Source organism: Gracilinanus agilis, chromosome 5, assembly GCF_016433145.1.
Source record: "Gracilinanus agilis isolate LMUSP501 chromosome 5, AgileGrace, whole genome shotgun sequence".
Lineage (NCBI taxonomy): Eukaryota > Metazoa > Chordata > Mammalia > Didelphimorphia > Didelphidae > Gracilinanus > Gracilinanus agilis.
In genome coordinates, this window is record NC_058134.1 from 292,993,127 (window position 1) to 293,011,254 (window position 18,128).

Sequence of the window (18,128 nt, forward strand, 5' to 3'; positions counted from 1 at the left end):
TCATTGTTTGTCAAGGCAAAATGCAGCCAACTTCAGTGGCTCTTGTCCCTCAAAGAGACACTACTGTAGGTTTTGACATAGTACAAGATTTCTTGTTAAATGAAACTGCAGATGTAATTATTACCTTCAGCCACCCTCTGATTATTAATGTCAAGTGAAGCTTAAACTAGGAAAAATACATACTTAGAAAGAGTGTTCACCACTGTTATAGAAGATGTCTAATGTATGGTTCAGATGGAAAGATGGATTCCCTATAGATAATGAGGTCTTTGAGATGTTCTGGTTAGTGGGTGATGTTATATTAAGCCCTAGAAAATTATAAGACTTCTGCACTGAAATTTTTGATTGAAGAGATAAGCCTAGCTGCCCATACTTTTCTACAGTTTTCTCTGTTGTCAATATTGCATCCAGCTGGGCAATGCAGTTGAGTGGGCAGTCTACTGTTGTAGTTGTATAAGTAGAGTGGACAATGCGAATGAATGGTTAGATGGACCCAGGATGGAAAAGAAGGAACCAAGCAGTCTAAAATGCTCTTGGAAAATTGGGTAGTGCTTTTAATATTCTAATCTTCCAGTAGAGTGATCCTGGGAATGCTGTAAAGTTGCAAATTTCAGAATCAAAGTTGTGAGTGATTCAGAGGTCAAAGCATATTTCCAATGATAACATGACCCAAGATCCCATCAATGGGTGTATACTACTAGGAGGTCAGAGATAGAAACAAATTTCCAATATACCCAAACATCCATAGTACCAGTTTTTGTGGTAACAAAGAACTGGAAGCAAAGTGGATACCTATGGATTAGAAAAATATTTGAACACACCATGGTAGAAATTCAGAGAAACATTTGCAGATTTGTATGACCTGATACAGATTGAAATAAGCAGAACCAGAAGAATTATATATATATATATATAATGACAATAGTACAGATGAAAGCTCACTAAAAGGAAACCAAAATTTTAAATTGAAAACCCATTTATTGCCCCAGAGAAATGATGAAAAACATGACTCCTTCCTTTAGGTAGACTACATTGGCAGAATGACCACCTTGTGGTCAGTTTTTTACTTTAATTGTCATTATTAGGGAGAGTTCGGTTCTGCCATTCTGGGGTGAATGGTTCCTGTATCTAGAAGTAACAGGTATAAAATCAAAAGACAGAAATAAAATTTATTTTTAAAATGAAGGGAGTAGGCAAGAGAAAAGGAAACAAAAAAGACTAGGGCTTATGGAATGAATCAGAGATTACATTTGAAGCCCAGAAAGGGGAGTATTCAATTTACTGGGAAGGTTTTAAGAGAAGGAATTGATCCTGGCAGTAGCATTTTGGAATCTTGGCAGTAGGATTATACATTTTTTTCAGCCACAGCATCTCACAAAGGCCATTTAATAAGACAAAGAGGGTTGCTATCCTTGTTTTTGGAGAAGGAACCCATATGGATAAAATCACAAATCACTAATATATTAAATGAAAGAAAAATTGAATAAGTGAATGATTGAAAGGAAGGAGTCAGAGGTGAACCAAATGTTTGTCCACCTCATGCCAGTGTCCAAACCCTTTAATAATGTAACAACAGAACCAGTGCATCCTCTAAGGGTTCTCTTTCTTGTTAGGGTCCATCCCCCCCATCCCTTCCCCCCCCCCCCATTGCAACTCTTCAAGGAAAGTGAATGCTGGCTGGCCAGTGGAAGAATGTAGAGTTCAAAGGAAATGGCCAAATAAACCGATATATTATTGTGATGGAAAATTACTACACTAATGAATGGCAAATATGAAGAATTCTGAGATATATGATAGAGAATCTAGAAAATAGAGTCTAAATAACAATACCTTCTATTCCTACAACAATGTAAATAAAATCAACACTAAGAGGTTGGATCAGTACCATTCTTTCAGATTTAAAGCCCATTCCTTTTTCTTAACAATTAGTGAGCTGCAAAATTGGAAAATGATATATTTACTATCAATGCAATCACATTAGTCAATTTTGTTTAATTGTTCTTGAGTAACTACTCTATAGGGTTTTTGTTTGTTTATTGGAGAATATTTGTTGTATGAAAACAGAATGGATGCATTCATTTTAAAAAGAGAGAATCTAAGATTCTTGCCACAAAGACTTTAGGAGTTTAGTTCCCCTCAGATGATTTGTTTCCATTGTGAGTAACAAGGAGTGTGCTTTGGTCAGGCTAACCACCAGTCTGAGGCATCACGGGTTGGGAAACCAGCAAGCTGACCAAGTTCCTGCAGTGGCTGGTCTGCTCAGCCCTGCTAGTTTGGAAGAAGTAACAAACTTTTTCCATAACTGAGATTGTTGGTTGTTGGCGGGTGCAAGTGGGTTGACCATTGGGATGTCATACAGATGATTGCTTTACAAGTCAGGGTTTGGGTTCTGCTATTTTGAGGTTGACTTCATGAGAAAGTGGCCAAAAGCACTTTATAAACATCAAGTGCTACAGAAATCTCAAGTATTGTCTTGTTCCTGCTTGGATATGACATTTACTTTGTGTCTCCCCCTAGCACTGGCCCGAGCCATTCCCCTGCTGTGTCCGTTGGGTTGTCTAAAAGTGGTGTTTGGCTTGTTCTTGCCCCTTTCTCTTCCTGTTTAGGAAGCCTGAGAGGGACAGAGGCATCTCAGCTCTGTCCAAAGAGCACAAGGATGACATCATGGCAGTGAGCAGAACTCTGCTTATAGCCCGCCACAGATAGATCGAAGCCTTACTGAATCTTAGGGCTGAGAGAGCAAAGCACTGGGGGAAACAAGGAGGTAAAAGGCAAAAACTTAAGCCTGAGAGTAGTTAGCATTTGCTTAAAGACCAACTAAAATCCAGTTTTGGGGGAAAGTCTGTGGCCTTCTAGTGTGGTGCTTTTCCCTCAGTTTCCCTTGTCTTGTTTCAGATTCTAATTGAGGACCCTGATAGTGGAGGAGGCTCCAAATGGATCCTTCTCTTTCTCCCAGATCTCTCAGTGACTTGTGCAATCACTGCTCATCAACAGAGATAGTGGGGTCACAGTCCATAGGGATCACATTGACATGGGCTTTGATCCTGCTGGAGGCAGCAGTTGTCCATCATTTAGGGCCCAGATCCCTCTGTCTCTTGCTAGAAAGCTGTGACCCAAGGTTGGGCTGATTGACTCTCAGGGCTCAGGTCAAGGAATCCTCCATTTTCCTAACTTTAATCAGAGGACGCCTTGGGTTTTTTCTTGTAAGCCCTGCTGCCTTCTGAGTGGCTTCTCCGTTGGGACAGGGGGCCCCAGGGAGGATCCTTTCTTACATCCTGAGAGTAGAGAAGAGTCCTGTGCCCATGGAATTGGCAGCTCAAGATAGTCACCAGGAATTCCAGGTGGCAGCCCTTTGGGGAACTGCCTCTGGCCGCTACCCTTCTCATCCTGAAGTCCTGGCCTGGGGAAGGCTGGCTGATGAGAGTCCCAGTGCCCTGCTTCCATCCTCCCTGCTGTAAGCCAGGGTTTGGATCTACCTCTGGCCAAGTGTCATTAGCTGTTCCTGCTATTTCCTTTCTGCCACAGGATATGGTTCTCCCAAAGGCTTTAGTAATTGACTCAGGCTCATTCCAGGACTGTCTGTCTCAAATTCTCTTCTCTAAACTCCAGCTCCAGAAGTGGGGGTTGGGTGGTAGGGAGGAAGGCAGAGAAAGCAGCTTTGGTGCACTTTGTCTTTGGAGCTGACCACAGTCAGGCTGCCCAGAGATCCTGCAGTATTGCCATGAGCCCCGTCCTCCCACCATTGACAGACATTGCCCAGAGGCTGGAGCAAAGTGGGGTGTTTTGGGGGGGAACGTGCCTTTTCTGTCTGGACTTCTGCATTCTGGGTCTTTACCTTTGATCAGGCTTCTTTATTTCACAGAATTGTGTTTCATTTAGGAGTTAGGAGGAGCCAAAGCAGAAACAACAGCATAAATAAACAGTGAAGCCAGCCATGTGGGCTATGAGCCCTCTGGGAGGACTGGGTGGAGGAGGACTCCCGCCCAGCATCCACGCCAGCTGGCTTGTGTTAAAGTCACTGGCTGAAAATAACCCTCATTGTCTGGGAGCTGCTACTGCATCAGGCTGGCTGCAGCCTCCAACGGGAAGCAGGGTGATGGGAATCGAACATCCTGCCATCTCTAGGTTGGCCAAAGGAGGGACTTTAGCTCATTGAGAACAATGGCTAGATGGGCCCAGCCTGACTCTAAGTAGAGACACGTTCAGGATGGTTAAGACCTTCCCACCTCTTCCATTGGAATTTGGGAGTAGGTCCCGGTATCTGGGATTACCCATTTGGTGGCATCTGCCTGGGGTGCAGGGCTTGCCTGGTTCTGTCAAGGATCTGGCCAGTTCTGAACAGCTACAGAAAATAGAATTGATTTATACTGTAGTGGCATTTTGCCAAGGGCTCAGTAGCATTAATAAAAGCATATGGTGCTCCGAACAATGTCCTGTTTCATCTCCTGGGTAGTTCTAGGCTCAGTTCCCTTGGGTGGAAAGCTGGCCTGGGGTTCAGGGGAGCTTTCCTTTAGGGAGCATTCTGGTGAGAAATTTCAGAGACAGGAATATCTGGAGGGATGGGGAAGGAGCTAAAGAAGTGGTAGCATCTTATACTCAGGCCTATATCTCAAGATTGTCCTCAAGATGCTGGATTTAGGGTCAGAGCACCCAGATTCTTGCCTTTACCTACCTTTATGGCTTTGGTTAAATCAGTGCCCATCTGGGGATTAGATAACTTCTGCTAAATGGATGATCTTATGATCTGCTCAGAATAAGCCCACTTCCTGGGCCTTTCTCAAAGCCTCCAAAACCAACTCCCTGGGAAAGTTTTGGAACATTTTCCTTCTTTCTTTTTAAACTTTACCATTTTTGCTTCAGTTCCTGGCATTACTATGATTGGTGTAAACCTAAACCAGAGCCCTTTAAAAAAAAAACAACCCAAATTCTTGTTTCTATTTTCTGTTTGGATTTTTCTTGTCCTGGCTCAGGGGAGTGGATAAAGTCAAAGCAGAGACTCAATCCTCAGAGAACCCTTCTATCTTGTGATGAATTGAGGAAGGTCAGCCTTAGATCTTTTCACTACAAATTGTAAGATCATCCATTTAGAGTTGGAGGGGACCTTTTGAGGTTTCCTAAGCCAGCCTTATTTTACAGATGAGGAAAAGGAGGTGCAGTGCTATGTCCAAAGTCACACAGGTAGAAAGGAACAGAATTGGGATTATAAATCAGGAGCTCTGATTTCAAGTCTCCCAAAGCTAGGGATTCAAACCCTACCTTCCCCCCCATCTCTAACTTGTCATCCAGGGTTCTTTATACTATTCAGGGACAGGAAGAGATTTGGCCTTAGATTAGCTGCTTTGGGTTGATCTGTGACTAAGATGAAATAGCCATTTTAGGCCTTTATCCATAAGCGTCAGCATCATTTTGATGTGTGTTTTCCCTTAATTTTCTTGCCGCTTCTACCAGTTTGATTTTTTCCCCCTTCCTCTCCATTTCTCTTTTCTGACCATATTAGCTATAGCCTTTTTCTTTCACTTCCTCACTAGGGTTTCCATCTTTCTCTTCTTGAAGGTCATAGCACTCTGTTTAATTGAATGTTTTGGTCAAAGCCTAGAGTGACGATGAACAAATTATTGGTATGAGTAGCTCTGCAAGGCTTACTGTTAATAATAACAATAGCAACAATAATAATATCTGGCATTTTTATAGTGCTTTAAGGTTAGCAAAGTGCTTTATAGATATTGCCTTTTTTGAGCTTCACAGCAGCTCTGAAGGGAGAGGCTATCACTCACCCCATTTTACAGTTGATGAAACTGAGGCAAACAGAAGTGAAGGGACTTTCCCAGGGTCACACTCCACCCACATGACCATAAAAAGGTGAATGGTAGAAATCAAGAGGACTGATTCTTGGCCAAAGGTTGGGAAAGGCAACTGAAGCAGAGGCTTGTTTTTTTGGGTGACGTTCTGGTCAGCGGTTTAATTCTTGCAGGGTTCCAAGCACCCCCTCACATCTATACAGCACTTTCTGGTTTATGAAGTGCTTTGCTCATAGTGGTCTGGTGAGATCACTGCAGTGCAAGTATTATTAGCTCCACATTAACAGAAGAGGAAGTTGGTAACTTCCAGAAATCACACTCAAGTCTTGGGGACTCCCAATCCAGGGCCCTTGCTACTACTCCATATCTGATGGGGTTGGGGAGTTTCCAACTACTTCCTTCCCTATCACATTTCAGCACTGAAGAAACAGCACTTAGGGCATGGAGCTACCTTTCTTTTTCTTTTTTTTTTTAAACCCTTACCTTCCATCTTAGAATCAATACTTTATTGGTTCCAAGGCAGAAGAGCAGTAAGGCTGAGCAGTGGGGATTAAGTGACTTGTCTAGAGTCACACAGTGATGGAGTGTCTGAGGCCAGAACTGAACCCAGGACCTCCTGTCTCTGGGCCTGGCTCTCAATTTACTGAGTCACCTACACACCCCCTCTACATTTCGAAATAAAAATCTCTGGGGTGGCAAGAACCCAGAGGAAAGATTGCAAATAAGACAACTTGTGGTCCTGGCTGATGTGCACGTATCACACATTTCTTCCATTCTGTGTTCCCTTAATTCCTGAGGAACCAAAATTAACAGGATGCCTTTACTTCTTCTATCTACTTAGACCCAGGGCTTCCATAGTGCCTCAAATGAAACACATGATCTCATCTTCTCACTGAAGGCGCCAAGTGGCTTGGTGCTTGAGGAGGTATAAGGTGATACAGCTGATAGCATGGCGGTTAGGGGAAGACTTTCCTGGTATAGTCAAGAAGTGAGAACTTCTACCAAAGTACAGATGCACTTCTTCTACTCTAACCATCCTCTTCGTCCCCTGGGAGAGTCAGTAGAAACCTGTTTTCATAGCTTAGGCGTAATAGTCAGGTGGCCAATAGATCCAAGATGTGCCAAGATTCAGGAGACATTCTCAGCCCTTCCACTGACTAGCTGTGTGCAAATCATGGTTGTTATATGGTCTGCTTTTATTGCTGTCTTAAGTCCATTGCTTCATATGTGAATATGTGGTATTAGGCATAGATTATTGCTGGGGTGCCTGTTGTATGTTTTTATATGTGAGAAATAAACATAAAGGCAACTAGAGGGCCCAGTGTGGGTCACAAATGCATTTTTATACCACATTTTGTACTACGTTGAGATTTGTATCCCTAGTTTAATGTCATAGATGTCATATGTATATGTGTGTATGTGAATGTATTTTTATGTGTACATATATTAGATATATATAATTTCATATCATTATATTATAACCATAATTAAATCTATATAATCAGTCATCCATCTATCATTGCTAGTTGCATCCATTCTAGTGGGTGCCACACACATTTACTGCATGTAAATGGCTGGTGACTGCATCATCTCTCTTGGGGGTTATTTCTTCTACCAGGTTCTGGGTTCATCTCTTTAGGTCCACTTGGCCATCTCTGGTCCAGTCTTCAAGGCTGTAGTAGATAGAGCTTCTCTCTGATAAGAGGGAGCTACAAGCTGTTTGGGCATCACCATTACACCCAGCTAACAAAACCTTCAGCTCAGGTTACCTTTTCCTTTTTACCTTTTCCCCTTTTTTTTTGGGGGGGGGTTAAGGCATTCTTAAGATACTCTCTGGCTTAGCAGGCAAATGAATTGGAAGCAGAGCAAAAGGTAAACCAAGAAAGAATGTCACAGCTTTCTCCTAAGTCCATCTAAAAACAATTCTAAGTCAGGCTGTTTATTTACTGGCAGAAGTAACTCCCCACTCTACACTTCCTTCTCAAGTCTCCTAGCTAATACTGTATTTGCACGTCTCTAGGCCTAGTTGTTGTATTATATTATAGTTAATGTATCATACTTGGTCTCTATGTCTCCATGGAACTTCTCTAATTATAGCGCTAAGATTCCCTCCCTTTGGCTTAAGGATGTTCTTCCTCCAATGGGACACACCCCACCTCGCCACTAAGATGTGGGCAATAGAATTTCCTGAAGCTAAGAATTCAGTTTGCTCTTTCCCAGGGATGTCGACATCTCATAGTCAACATGTTCAAAATCAGAACTCATTTTCTTTCCCCCAAACACTCTCCTCTCCCAAATTTCCCTATTACTGTTAAGAGAACCACAATTTTCCCAGTCAGTCATCCATCCTTGCAGTTTCAGTGTCATCCCTGACTCTTTTTTCTGAGTCATCTCACATATTCAGTCTTTTCCTAAGTCTTGTCATTTCTCATTTCATAGCGTCTCTCCTGTTCCCCCTTCTCTCCATTCACAGCAGCCACCACCCTAGCTCAAGTCCCGTCACCTCCCTTCTGGTTGGTCTATCCACCACTAGCTTCCCCACTCCCATCCATCCTCTGCTCAGTTGCCAGAGTGATTTCCCTAAAGCTCAGGTCTGACCATGTCATCCCTACCCCCAATTTAGTAAATTCCAATAGCTCCTTACTACCTTCATGATGAAATATAAAGGGTTCTCTTCAGCACTTAAAGCCCGTCACATCTTCCCTATCTTTCCAGCCTTCTTATACCTTACGTTAGAATCTGAGACTGAATATCAATTCCAAGGTGGAAGAGCTGTAAGGGCTAGGCAATAGGGATTAAGTGACTTGCCTGGGGTCACATAGCCAGGAAGTGTCTGAGTTCAGTTTTGAACTTAAGACCTTCCAGCTCTAGGCTTGACTGTCTATCCACTGAGTCATCTGCTCCTTTGGTCTTATACTTTATTCCTTTCATACTCACTCACTCACTTACTCACTCACTCTCTGTCTCTGTCTCTCTGTCTTTCTCTCTGTATATGTCTCTCTCTTTCTCTGTCTCCCCTCCCCACTCCATCTCTGTCTCTCTGTCACTGACTCTGTCTCTCTTTCTCTCCCTCTCACTCTGTTTCTCTGTCTCTCTCTTTGTCTCTCTCTTTCTCTCTCTGTCTGTCTCTGACTCTCTGTCTCTCTATCTCCTTCTCTCTCTCTCTGTCTCTGTCTCTGTCTCTGTCTCTGTCTCTCTCTCTCTCTCTCTCTCTCTCTCTCTCTGTTCATCTATCTGTCTCTCTCTCCTCATTCTGTCCCTCTATCTTTCTGTCCCTCTCTCTTTCTGTCTCTGTCTGTCTCTCTGTTTCTCTCTTTGTCCCTCCCTTACTCTGGCTTTCTCTGTTTCTGTCTCTGTGTGTGTGTGTGTGTGTGTGTCTCTGTCTGTCTGTCTGTCTCCCCACCCACCCTCCTCAGATAGAATGTTCTCTCTGATTCCTGACTTATCAGACTTTCTTGAAAATTCAACACAGATTCCACCTTTCCTAGCCTTCCTGCTAGTGCTTTACTTCTGAGATTATTTTCAATCTACTCTGTATATATTTTGTGTGGACAGAATTGCTTGCATTTTGCTTCCCCCATTAGAATGTGAAGTTCTTGTGGACAGGGATCAAGTTTTTCCTTCCTTTATGTCCCCAAACTCTTAGTACAATGCCTGGCACATATTAATGATGCCTTCTACATATAAAGCATGTTTGACTGACTACTTCACTCCATTCTGTCCAGGCCTAATCCTTCCTTTCTCAGGTTGCTCTAGGTCTCGAGCAATGAACCATGATCAAATCAACTCTGCCATTTTTTTCTGGATGGGGTATGTCATTCTGTTCCTTGTCTGTGACCCCAGGCTCATCTTTTCAAAATGCCCTTCCTTGGCTAAAATTTTCCTTTGTGTTGTCTTTTCCATTAGAATGGAAACTCCTTGAGGGTAGAGACTATTTTTACTTTTGTTTTTCTACCTTGCATTTCACTCAGTAAATGCTTTTTATTTTTTTATCATTCTGATCCCCATTCCAGAATTTATTTTGCATCTCTGTCAGCTGCACTGTTTTATTACTTTGGGAGGGGGGAAAACCCTCCATCTCCCTCCCTCCATTTCAGTTCTAGAATTCTATGGCCCTGGGATCATGTGGAAGCCTGGGTCAAAGCTTCTCTATGTTTAGTGTTCATATTTTTGGTTCTATTGGCATCAAATTTGTTTCTGCCTGTATTGGACTGGAAACTTAATTCTCGAGGGACTGTGCTTTGATTTGGGAGGGGAGTTCAGATGATGTGGTTCCATATTACTTTAGGCTTTCTTTCTCTTTCGCATCTGTTCTATTATCCAACTGTGTCTTTCTAGCATTGGTCTTTACATTTGTAAGTAGTTGACCATTCAATTTCCATTTTCCAGCTACATCGCAATTTCACTCAGTTGGAAATTTTAGCTAACTCTTCAGGTTCCTTAAGTTGTATAATGGATAGGGAGCTATTACATCCTCGCACTTATCAAGGAGAGAGAGAAAGATAATGTTTTTCAGATAGAACTATTTTTGCTTTTCCAAACTACAGGTGCTATAGAACTATTAGTACAATATGTATTTCAGGTGTTGAAGAAAAAAGATCATAGTAGTATACCCAGTGTTTTAGGTTCAAATCTGCCAGAAACAGTTTTATTAACATAACATTATTCTAAATCAAGGCATCTCTCCACCTAAAAAGAGAAATGTCCAAACTGGCAAATAGTTCTCCATGCCTTTGTACATCTTTCTTCTAGAGGACAATTTCAGGTAACATTTATAGGATTCTTAAAGGTTAAAATACAGCTTTGGGGTAACGTTTTACTGTGCCTAATAGATTGAGAGTCATTTATTTTTTTCCTAAAATTATTCAAATTTTTTTCCCCTCACTGCTATTAAGGGCTGAAAGGACTTTCCCCTATGACCAATACCCCATCTCCAACCCAATTACTTCACTAGATGGAAAATGCAATGACCTTAATTAGATAAAAAGTACTTTTGTTCTAAATTTTATCACTTTTAATCCATTTTCCGGAGGCATTTGTTTGTTGTTTGTTTTGTTTTGCTTCTTTTCTTGACCTTCTATTCTTTTTTTTTTTCTAAAGGGAAAAGTCTGAGAAAGGTTAGATTAGAGAAAAAAATTTTCCTAGTAGTAACCATTGAATTAAAAAGGTTTTAAAAACAGACTTTCATATTTAAAAAATTCCCAATATTATCTATTGAATTAAAAAGGTTTTAAAAATAGGCTTTTATATTAAAAATAAGTATAGGCAAATCAGTGATAGGAAGAAAATATCAAAACGTACAAGAATATTGACAGCATTATTTGTGGTAACAGTGTATGCCCAACAGTTAAGGAAAGGCTGAACAAATTGTGTGGTATGATTATAATTGTTTGTGAGCAATAATGAGTACAAAGAATTCGGGGAAATATGGAAAGACTCATAAGCATTGAAGGAGATGAAGAATAAAGACGACATTAAAAGGCAAAACTTAGGTCAAATACAAGGGATAATCTTGGTACCCGGTTAATAAACTAGGGGTAGGAACTGAACCTGTGAGTTCATTGACACTTAAGGAAAATGATTGTTTGGAGTTTCTGTATGGCTGAAGTAGAACTGAGCTGTTGGAGCACCTTGAGGAACCTACAGTACAAGAGGTGCCATACGAGATTTCCAAGCAGAGGGTTCTGATCTGGAGCAGAGATGACTCTTATCTCTAAGCCATGTCAGTCTCCTGCACCTGCATCTTATCACCTTCAGGGTCCCAAAATCCTTTAATGACATCTAGCCCTCTGCTTTTTGTAAACCCTAAAGCCAAGAAGCCCTGACAGGAGAGGCGGGAAAAGTAGTGATGGCAGTTTATCAGGCTTACTTCTTCCTTTGAAGCTTAGACCATCATGGTACAGGGGAGAAGGCTGCTTTGAGGTCCCAAATCTCTTAAGTGCTACATTCTGGCCACTCACCCTCTCAGACAGCTCTCCAAGACTCAGATTTGCAGAAGAGCTAACAACCTGTGTTGGTAAAGGAAATCTCCTTGCCATCCATTCCTCTTACTAGTGAAATGACAAGTTCAAGGAGCGTTTCCCCAAAAAGGTTTTGAGGCAGGGGCCCAGGAACAGAAAAGAGGTGACATGGTCCAGTCCCCATCCTCTGACAGTCACAGATTCATTTCTTCTTTTTTTTCAGAGCTCTATGAATTTGCCTCCAGACAAGGCTCGACTCTTAAGACAGTATGACAATGAGAAGAAGTGGGACCTCATCTGTGACCAGGTACTGGGGTCCGAGAAAGAAAGGAAAGGAAGCAGGGAATTACATTTCCCATCCAGGCAGGTCAGCTGCTCCTGTCCTTTGAGGAATCCATTCCTGATCCAGCTTCTGGAGCTTGCACTTCACATCCTAGTAGGAGAGTTAGAGGAATCTAGCTGAATGGCAAAGTTCCTTTTCAGTTTCCACAGTGACTTCTGTTTTTTCTTGATTTCTCTGAAAAAGCAATGACCTGGGAGGCAATTTCCTTGGCAACAAGGGACTATGGGCAGCTCCAAGCTAGACAGCTTGAACTTTTTCAGCCAAAATAACACAGCACTCAAGTCTGTAACACAGGGAATTTCCTGGGTCAGAGCCAATTTCTGAGTCTTTTTCAAGGTAGGAGAATAGGGTTAGGCTCATTGACGGGACCTTCCAAGTTATAAAGGATACACTTTACCTCCAGGCAGTATTATTCCTGGCCTGTGCTAGGCTAGGACTTGTTATTAACTTCCCTAATACAGGGAATCCTCTTTATGCCCTGTCCATCTCCTGCCTCTGCATCTTAGCACCTTCAAAGTCCAGAAATCCTTTCATGATAATCAGCCCTCTGTTTTCATTAAAAATCCATGATTTCTACTCACCTTTGAGAAAACATGGAGAAGACCCAGTCATGATTCCCTTCATTACTAAAGACGTCTCTTCTGGGAGTTGTCTTCTCCACTACAAACCAGTTCGGTTCTTTCACCTATTTCTCCTACGTATTTGTCCTTTTTTTCCCTAATGATTATTATCTTCAGTATTCACATTTCATAAAGAGGGAAGCCAGGTTCTTCCAAGACCGTTAAAGCTTTGACTAGAACTGAACAGTACGAGAGCATGGTTTTGTAGTTGCCTTCTCAGAGGCATTGTTTCTCCCTGGTCGTTTGGGATTACTTTGACACATAGATGAGGCAGCACTGTGTTAAGAGCATTTAGGAGATGGGTCCAATTCTGAGCCTGGGAGACTGCTTTAGGAGATGATATTTTTGTAAACTTAGCTCCTTTTTTCTCTTTCCCTCTGATCTCTGACTGGTCTTGAAAACTCTAGAAATTCATACAAATCTCCTCATCAGTCAGTCATGAATATTGATTGAGCTCCTGGGTGGAGAGAATTATATAAGACACTGAGCAATAAGGTAGAGGTTGTAATGTTTGGATTTGGCACTAGGAGAGAAAAAGGCTTTCAGAGGCTCTTCTAGAATAGCATGAACAGTTTTCATAAAGGGACACCATGATGGGGAAGGGGAAACAAAGTTTTGGGGAAGATAGAGGAAGAAGACCAGAAGATGGGGAACCTGGGTGATACTGGGAGGACCGATTCCCACCATGAGACATTCTGGGACCATTGCTCCTTCTGAGTATCATCTGTGTGTCTGCAGGAGCGATTTCAGGTGAAGAATCCCCCCCATACTTATATTCAGAAATTACAGAGCTTCCTGGACCCCAGCGTGACTCGGAAGGTGATGTACCTTTCTGTGGGGTTTGGGGTTCTAGGGTTTGGGCCCCGAGTGACCTTGTGTAGTTAAAAGAATATTTTCATTTGGAAATGGAGGTGAAGAGTTAGCGGGGAGGTCTCTGAGGGAGGGAAAGAATCAGTTTAAGCTGTGCCCTGGAATGTAGTGATGTTTGCATTGCTCTCATCTGCAGAAGTGGGGTTGGGATCCTTTGGGAATGACTGAAACTTTGATATTTATAGAAGTTCAGGAGGAGAGTCCAAGAGTCGACCAAAGTGCTGAGGGAGCTAGAGATCTCTCTTCGGACTAATTACATTGGGTAAGTCGGACAAGGCCTTCATGTTTACAAGAGGGGGTGTCTGTGACAGGTTATTGGCTCTTGGAACTGGCTCATTGATCTCGCTTCCAGCCTCTGCGTGATGACCTGTTCCTTTCATGGCCCTTTGCTCTAGACTCTGTATGGTTCCAGACTGTTCATATTTTCTGGCTTCTTCCCTGTCCTCTCTGCTGGCTGATAACTGGATATTCCTGGCAAGCTGAGGCCTTTCCTGGGGTCTTCATCCTGTAGCTTTGTGTTTCAGATATTCCTACAGAAACTGAAGTTTGTCTGTGGGGTTGAGGCAAAGCTTGGGTGGAGGGGAATCCAGACAAGCACTGGGAAGTTCATGTCCACTGGGCTGGGAGCTTATGGCCTGGCTCTTTGCCATCCAGGGCCTAGAATCCTCGGGGATCCTCAGGTTCCAGGAAGATTCCCAGAAAGCAGACTCCTCTGTTCGACAGAGCTAAAGAGAGGAGGTTATATTTCCTAAGAATGGGGTGAGAATCTGGTTTCCAGACTGTTGTTCTAACTCTGAAATGATACATGGGCACTGAGCTAAATTTGGGCTTCTCAGGCCCAAGAGAAGATTGACCAGAGAGCCCAGAAACAATGAGAATGCAGAGAGTTTGTGTTTTAGGGGAAGGTGAGATGGAAAAGTGCAGCGCTTCACTGTGTCAGAACCAATGAGAAGCTAGGCTGGGGAGGTTGTAAAACAATTAACCCTGGACTGAAGATAAGTGACTCTCAGCCTTAGACTAGAAAGGCCATCTTGTCTGATTAGAATCTCTCCATTTATAACATCCTTGATAAGAGGTTATTGGGCCTCTTCTTTGGTGCCCTCCAGGAAGGGGGGAACTCCAGCTCCTAATAGGGAGTTTTTTGTTATTTCAAGCTAAAATTTGCCTCTCTACAGCTTCTCCCCATTATACAGCTCCTAGTTCTTCCCTCTGTGGGTCAAGTAGAACTAGTCTAATCTTTATTCTGCCCAGCAGCTTTTCAAATGCTGAAGACAGGTATAGAGTCCTGCATCATCCCCCAAACCTTATCTTCCCCACTGGGCTAATCATCCCCAGCTCCTGCCCCAGATCCTCCTCATCCTGGTCACTCCCTTTGGACATTTTCCTGCTTCTCAATCTCCTACATTATTGTCATCCTACCTGTCCTGACCAGCCATCCCTTTCCCACGTTGAATATTCATTCTCTTTCCCTCCAGCAAAGCTAAAAAATCATCTCTATCATCCTCAGCATGTGTAACAAGCTTCAGATCATTCTGGGCTTTTCTTCAAATATGTGGGGAGAAGGGGCACACTCAGGGCCCAAGGGGGAGTCTAAGTAGGACTCTTGCCAGCCCTGTATTCCTGACTTCCTGTGAGGAGCAAAGGAAAGGGTAGAGAACAAAGCCCAGTGATGTCAGATGCCTTTTCGCCTCTTGTCTAAGCTGGATGCTGGCGGGGAGCCACCTCCTCACTCATCCACATGGTGTATGCGCCTGGGGGGCTCCCTTTGCCCACAGGACACCTGTAGAGAGTCAGCTGCAGCCCTAACAGGAAACCCCGCCAGAGAGGACGGGAACCAGCACAGATCCTGTCCTAACTGAGAGATTCCCAGTGCACATCTGAAAACAGCTTTGGAGAAGCTGGTGTTCTTTCCTGGGTGATTTTTTTAAGTACTAGGCAGGAGGAAGGAGCCCGGCAGAGAAAAGAGAAGGGGTGTCCATGTTGGTGTCTCCTGACTGGGCCTGACCACTGGAAGAGAGGCAGTCAGCTTCACAGATCTAAGCTCATCCTGTCCAGTGCTCAGTGAATTAAGTAGCTGGTTACTACCCTGCCTTATTTTTCTTTTTATTTTTTTTAAACCCTTAACTTCTGTGTATTGGCTCCTAGGTGGAAGAGTGGTAAGGGTGGGCAGTGGGGGTCAAGTGACTTGTCCAGGGTCACATAGCTGGGAAGTGTCTGAGACTGGATTTGAACCCAGGACCTCCCATCTCTAGGCTTGACTCTCAATCCACTGAACTACCCAGCTGCCCCCCTACCCTGCCTTATTTTAAAGAGCTCTTCCCCGAGCAGGGCTTTCCCCGTAGTTCCCAGGAAGTTCCTATTGCAGTCAAATGCTGAAGAAGGAAGGCCACTGAGAGTAAGTCCCCCCTCCCCCCATTTCCTCCATTTAATAACCTTAGAAGCTGTAGAGCTTCTGTGGACCCCTTGTGAATCCTCTGTTTGTCTGCTGGACCCAGGATTGCTGGAAGGGACCATATGACCTGGGATTCTAGCCTCTGGGACGTCCTGAAGCCTCCTTATCTTTTGCCAGACCTTGGCCCTGGTGCTTCACTTATCACTAGAATATAGACTCTGGGCTTTTATAGGTGAGTTTTCATCTTCTCCTGCCCAAAACAAGACGATCACCCCATTATTCAAACATTTCCAAACCTTACAGCTGTGGCATGTGCACCCTCAAACTCCTTTCCCCACTTTCCAACATTGGCTCTCCTTTAGAGATTATCTCTCCCTTTTAGAATATAGATAGCCACTTGAGGTCCAGGACTGTCTTCTTGCCTCTTTTCATATCCTCAGGATTAGCAGAGTGCCCAGCACATAGTAAGTGCTTCTCCTTTTCAGGAAACTCATCTCTCTTGGTTTTCTTCCTACCTGTTTTGACTGTGACCTCCCAGTGTTCTTTACTGGGACCTTCATCATCCACAGCACACCCACAAAATATAAGTGTCCCCCAGGGCTCTGCCTTGGCCCCTCTTCTCTTCTTTCCCTTGGTGACCTCACTCGCTCACGTGGGTTTAATTATCACCTCTGCGTTGATGATTGTCTATATTTACAGCCTTGGGTGGGAGGGGGAAGAAGGGGAGAGAGACAGAGAAAAAGATGTGGGGAGAAGGAGACACTTTTCTGGCAAGAGGAGGCCTCTCAGAAAGAGGCTGAGTATAGAGATACTTGATATGCTGGCCCTCTGCCTGCCAGGGATGATTCATAGAACTGAAGGAAGAAATAAAAGTTAAAAAGAAACAACTCCAAAATGGATGCTTGTGATGATGGATTACTCAATCAGGAAACATTTCAAGTGCCCACTATGTGCCAGGCACTGTGCTATGGGCTGGGAATATAAAAAGAGGTAAAAGCCAATCCTTGCCCTCAAGCAGCTTACAATCTAATGGGAGAAACAACATACAAAGAAATATAGACACAGCAAGCTCTATATAAAGATAAAAAGGAAATAATTAAGAGGGAAGACATTAGAATTAAGAGAGATCAAGGAAAGCTCCCTAGAGAAGATGAGATTTTAGTTGGGACTTAAAGGAATCCAGGGAAGTCAGGAGTCAGAATGTAGGAGAGAAAGCTTTCCAGGCATGGGAGACAGCCGGAGGAAATGCTGAGAGATGGAGTGTTGGGAACAGTCAGAAGGCCAGTATCCCTGTGTGGAAGGCTATATAGTAGAGACTAAGGTACAGGGAAACTGGAAAGGAAGGGCAGATCTAGGTTACGAAGTGTTTTGAATGCTAAGCAGAGGACTTTTTATTTAATCCTGGAGGTGAAATTAGAGTTGGACTGGGGATGGGGAGCGCAGTGATATGACATGATCAGATCTGAACTTGAGAAAATCATGTTAGTGACTGAAGGGATGAAGCATTAGAGTGGGAGAGTCTCGAGGCAGGCAGACCCATCTGCAGGCTGTTACCAGACACCAGATGATGAGGGCCTATACTAGAATGGTGATAATGTCAGAAGAGAGAAGAGGGCATACTTGAGAAATAGTGCAAAAGTGAAATCATCAGGCCTTGGTAACCCCTTGGATGTAGGGGAGAGAAATAGTGAGGAATCCAGGGTGACTCCTGTGTTGAGAGCCTGGGGGACTGGGAGAATGGAGACAGAGGTGGGGAGAAGTTAAGGGAAACAGAAGAAATTTTGTTTTAGACCATGTTGAATTTATTTATTTTTATTTTTTAAACCCTTACCTTCCATCTTGGAATTAATACCAAGTATTGGTTCCAAGGCAGAAGAGTGGTAAGGGCTAGGCAATGGGGGTTAAGTGACTTGTCCAGGATCACATAGCTAGGCAGTATCTGAGGCCAGATTTGAACCCAGGATCTCCCATCTCTAGGCCTGACTCTCAATCCACTGAGCCACCTAGCTGCCCCCCATGTTGAATTTAAGATGGCTACTAAATGTCCAGTTCAGGATATCTAAAAGGCAGTTGAGGATGTACAGAGGTTAGCAGAGAAATTGGGGCAGGATAAGGAGATATTCGAATCATCAGTATAGAGATGAT

General features: G+C 43.3%; 1 protein-coding gene across 1 annotated transcript in view; it reads left to right on the forward strand.

The window, feature by feature from the left end:
• The window catches only part of FMNL3 (formin like 3), a 75,242-nt gene that overhangs the window by 34,021 nt on the left and 23,093 nt on the right, over positions 1 to 18,128 (forward strand). The window contains exons 2-4 of the mRNA XM_044677818.1: positions 11,982 to 12,065; positions 13,460 to 13,540; positions 13,777 to 13,853. Coding sequence (XP_044533753.1) covers positions 11,982 to 12,065; positions 13,460 to 13,540; positions 13,777 to 13,853 — 242 coding nt within the window. The remainder of the gene's footprint in view (positions 1 to 11,981; positions 12,066 to 13,459; positions 13,541 to 13,776; positions 13,854 to 18,128) is intronic.